This window comes from Sardina pilchardus, chromosome 5 (assembly GCF_963854185.1).
Source record: "Sardina pilchardus chromosome 5, fSarPil1.1, whole genome shotgun sequence".
Lineage (NCBI taxonomy): Eukaryota > Metazoa > Chordata > Actinopteri > Clupeiformes > Clupeidae > Sardina > Sardina pilchardus.
Window position 1 is genome coordinate 1494053 of NC_084998.1, and position 5000 is coordinate 1499052.

Genomic DNA, 5000 nt, shown 5'->3' on the forward strand with positions numbered 1-5000 from the left:
CTTCTAAGGATTCCATTTCACCCCCCTTTTATATATGCACAACTTATTGTTTTCACAGCCACACAATTTGAAGTTCAACAGTGTATGTCAATGGCAGGCCTATTATGTTACTCGGTACACCCTTGGTATGGCCTGGTACCCACAAAGGCGAATTCGGTATAAACATCTATATATTTTCTGAAAGTAGACCTTCTAAGGATTCCATTTCACCCCCCTTTTATATATGCACAACTTATTGTTTTCACAGCCACACAATTTGAAGTTCAACAGCTGTGTGTCAAAGTAACGCTTAGTATGTGACTCGGTACACGCTTAGTATGGCCTGGTACCCACAAAGGCGAATTCGGTATGAACATCTATATATTTTCTGAAAGTAGACCTTCTAAGGATTCCATTTCACCCCCCTTTTATATATGCACAACTTATTGTTTTCACAGCCACACAATTTGAAGTTCAACAGTGTATGTCAATGGCAGGCCTATTATGTGACTCGGTACACCCTTGGTATGGCCTGGTACCCACAAAGGCGAATTCGGTATAAACATCTATATATTTTCTGAAAGTAGACCTTCTAAGGATTCCATTTCACCCCCCTTTTATATATGCACAACTTATTGTTTTCACAGCCACACAATTTGAAGTTCAACAGTGTATGTCAATGGCAGGCCTATTATGTTACTCGGTACACCCTTGGTATGGCCTGGTACCCACAAAGGCGAATTCGGTATAAACATCTATATATTTTCTGAAAGTAGACCTTCTAAGGATTCCATTTCACACCCCTTTGACATATGCACAACTTATTGTTTTCACAGCCACAGAATTTGAATTTCATTAGTGTGTCAACGTAACGCTTAGTGACTCGGTACACTATGGCCTGGTACCTACAAAGGCGAATTTGGTATAAACATTTATATATATATCCTGAAAGTACACATTATAAGGATTACATTTCACCCCCCTTTGACATATGCACAATTTAGTTTTTTCACAGCCACACAATTTGAAGTTCAGCAGTAGGCTATGTGCACATGACTCAGTACAGACTTCATGCCTTGTACCTAAATGCAAACTTGGTATAAATATTAGGCTAATGTAGGCCTATATTCCGTCATAAGGATTTAATTTTACCCCCCTTTCAAATATGCACAACTTGTTTTCACAGCAGCACAATTTGAAATTCAACAGTAGGCCTATGTGTCAGTGACAGGCTTAAAGTATTTAAGTTGGTACGGAGTTACATAGCCTGGTACTTACAAAGGTGAATTTGATATCCGTTTTTCCTTAAAGGGTGTTTCCTGACATGCCTTGTATGTGATTTGAGTGATGACCTGTCGGGGTGGGGCGATTAACATATTTCATACATGTAATTTATGTCATATTTATGCCTATGTGCAACGTACAAGTTGACATTATTGGTTGTAAACATTTTAACTGATAAGTTTGAGGTTTTTTTGATAATGGGGTTATTTTAGGTGATGTTTATGGAAAAGGTCATCCTTCCACAATTATTTTCTTGCATGATAATCATATAGCCTACAGCATTTAGCCTACTTAACATCAACGTTTAATATTATTATCCCTTTCTTATATGTTTGTTTTTTCCACTCTCTGTTAGCAGTCAGTAACCTATATCAGAGCCGTTCTACTTATTCCCTTATTAGACATTTTCTGCCTATATCAGGGGATGGAGACGTTCGTCTGGCTTTGCACTGAGAAAGGTGTTGCGTGAGGTCACTTCCGTTTAATTTCAAGCACGTTAGCGTTAAATCTCTGCTACAATTACAACATTTACACGTGGTTAAATAGGCTACGTTGCAGCAACATGCATACATTTCGTGCAAACCGTTGAAATACTCTCAAAAACGAATATTGACCTACTTTATCTGATCGTTCGTGTGTACCTTTATTTTGACATTTTTCGCCGCCATCTTGCCCGCTATTGTCGCGTACTGTCGCTTACTGTCGCTGGCTCCACGGAACTTTCCAAGTGGCGATGTGACTTCTTTCAAGTTGTGTATTCTTTAGTAGGAGACTATTAGATCAGACTCATGTCTGCCACCACGGCACTGCGTATCCTTTGCCTTCATGGCTACCGTCAGAATGCGGTCAGCTTCCGGGAGAAAACGGGAGCTTTAAGGAAACTGCTGAAGAACCGGGTAGAGCTCGTGTATATCACGGCTCCTCTCGAAGTCCCAAGTCAGGTGGACAGTAAGTTCAGTGTTGGTACTCTTCTGATGATGCTCTCGTCGTGAGATGTGTGCATTTGTTTTGGATGTGTCATAGTTGCAACTATGTTTCCACTACATGTCTTTCTTTGGTTATTATCGTTATTGCGTAGGCTAACATATCAGCTGATATTAATAAGTCCGTGCTAACTGTCATTCAAGCCTGGTGGTCGTGGATAAACATTGATTGTGGTTACAACACTTCTTCTGACAGAAATGCTAGAAAATAAACACCATGCAGTCTGCATTCATAATCTAGGTCTTTGATTTCATACATTTGCGTAAAGGGACCCGATGAAACCCATGAATACTTTGACATGGTAGCCTAGTTATTGTCTTTTATACCTACCTACTGTAAGGAAGGTGAGACATTTGATTTGGTTCTGAAACATCCTATCAAGTGAAAGTGCTCTGCGTTCTGTGGGCATTATGCAAGCATGAGTCCTGATCATCAGTAGACTACTGAGTTAGAGCTAGCCTAGTGTTGCATGCGTGTGTGTATCAAGTACCCCTCCTTCAGAGTTATGTAGTAGCCTATCCGAATCACACACTAGAGTAGAACTAAAGTACATTGGGGTTCTAGTAGCCTACTCATGACTCCTGTATTTTAAGGAAACACTTTTTTAAAAATCTATTTGCAATACATTATTCATTCATAAAGAAAGTTGATGTCCTTAAAGGATATTTCTTCATATTTTTTGTTTTGTTTAAGGCATTAAGATCCTTTTCCAAAAGATGATTTTATATTCCTCTTTTTAGTCAACTTTCGCATGTGTTAAAATACCTATGAGCTCACTGATATATCATACCATACCCTGTACGTATATCTCATGAGCCATAACATACCCTGAGCATGTATCTCTCCTACTCTACTCTGTGTGTGCTGTGTCCAGCTGAACCTGTTGTTCAGTTGTTCTGCACTGTATGCCGTGTGAGCTCTTTACGCTCATTACTCTCATATTTATACTCCATCTCCTGGCTTCTCTTTCTCCCCTCATGCAACCTCCTCTCTCTCTCTCTCCCCCTCCCTCTCCCCTTCCCTCTCTCTCTCTCCCCCCCCCCCCCTGTAGGTGGTCAGGCCCCTGGTCCGGGCTCTGCTGTGTGCGCTGAGGCCCCGTGTGGCTGGTGGTTCTCTGACGGCGGGCAGCGCAGCTTCGACGCGGGGCAGGTGTGTGAGGCGAGCGACGGGCTGGAGGCCAGCGTGGACGTGGTGCGGGCGGCGGTGCGCGAGCAGGGCCCCTTCGACGGGCTGCTGGGGTTCAGTCAGGGCGCCGCCCTGGTGGCCATGCTGCTGGCGCTGCAGGAGGGCGGGCAGGAGCCCGAGTTCCGCTTCCGCTTCGCCGTCCTCATCTCGGGGTTCCGCAGCGCCTGCGTCCAGCACGCACGCTTCTACAGCGCCCCCATCGCCACGCCGACGCTGCACGTGTTCGGGGAGGTGGACGCCGTCATCCCCATTCACATGAGCCGCGATCTCCTCGCCGTCTTCACGGAGCCCGCCGCTCTCACACACTCAGGAGGACATTTTGTACCGGCGGCTTCTGCACACAAACCCGATTACCTGAGCTTCATCCAGAGGTTCCAGAAACACACCTGAACTTCATCCAGAGGTTTCAGAAACACACCTGAACTTCATCCAGAGGTTTCAGAAACACACCTGAACTTCATCCAGAGGTTTCAGAAACACACCTGAACTTCATCCAGAGGTTCCAGAAACACACCTGAAGTCCTCGTCTTCATCTGTGTTTTCTCAGGGTCTGCTGTACTGTGGGGTTTTCTCAGGGTCTGCTGTACTGTGGGGTTTTCTCAGGGTCTGCTGTACTGTGGGGTTTTCTCAGGGTCTGCTGTACTGTGGGGTTTTCTCAGGGTCTGCTGTACTGTGGGGTTTTTGACTTGAAATAAAAATGTCTCTGTACTGGCTCGTGGTTTTGACTGCTGGATGCAAATGCATATTTTATATTATATTATATATTAGCCCCTTATTGGCTCTTGTGACCTGATGTTCAGTGCACAGTTCCGTTCCACATTTGAGGACGCAATACCAGTTCCGGCCTCATGGAGGCGTGAGTGACTCTGTGTGTGTGTGTGTGTGTGTGTGTGTGTGTGTGTGTGTGAGAGAGTTTTGTGTGCTACATCACAGGCCATCTGAGAGAGAAAGGGAGAACTCTGTGTACTTTTGTAGAAGAGTATTACACTTAAAATTATTTCCAGATGTGTAGAGAATGTTTTTCCTCTCTCTCCGACTCTCCCGTCATTCCTGTTTTCCTCTCTCTCTCTCATTCTGACTCTCTCTCTCTCTCATTCTGACTCTCTCTCCCCCTCTCTCTCTCCCTCCCTCCCTCCCTGACTATCTCTCTCTCTCTCTCTCTCTCCCTCCCTCCCTGACTCTCTCTCTCTCTCTGTCCCTCCCTGACTCTATCTCCCCATCTGCCCCATCACTCCTGCCTCTCGTAGACATGCTCTGTTAGTGAAGTGTTTGCTTTTTAAAAACATGCTCATTAGATCATCACCCATCAGCTACTATGACATTCCCCAGGTGATCTGTGTGTCTGTGTGTGTTTACTTGTGCCTTGTTGATATATGAGGCAATGGACATTCACCCTTTTCTAACCTCCTCTGCCTCCCTCTCGCTCTCTCTCTTCACACACACACACACACACACACACACACACATTCTTAGTCATACTCTGAAATGACACATTCTTTCCATCTCTTCCTCCCTCCCAACACAAGACTAATTCTCTCCATTCTTCTCCTCCTCCTCTCTCTCTCTCT

General features: G+C 44.6%; 1 protein-coding gene across 2 annotated transcripts in view; it reads left to right on the plus strand.

The window, feature by feature from the left end:
• ovca2 (OVCA2 serine hydrolase domain containing) overlaps positions 1 to 4273 on the plus strand; it is a 15931-nt gene extending 11658 nt beyond the window's left edge. Inside the window, exons 2-5 of one of the 2 annotated variants that reach the window (XM_062535527.1) lie at positions 1984 to 2211; positions 3299 to 3786; positions 3883 to 3940; positions 3990 to 4270. In XM_062535527.1, coding sequence (XP_062391511.1) covers positions 2052 to 2211; positions 3299 to 3786; positions 3883 to 3918 — 684 coding nt within the window. In that variant the 5' untranslated portion in view covers positions 1984 to 2051 and the 3' untranslated portion in view covers positions 3919 to 3940; positions 3990 to 4270. Of the gene's footprint in view, positions 1 to 1983; positions 2212 to 3298 lie in introns of both variants that reach the window. The other variant, XM_062535526.1, reaches the window with a different exon arrangement.
• The last annotated feature ends 727 nt before the right edge of the window (positions 4274 to 5000 follow it).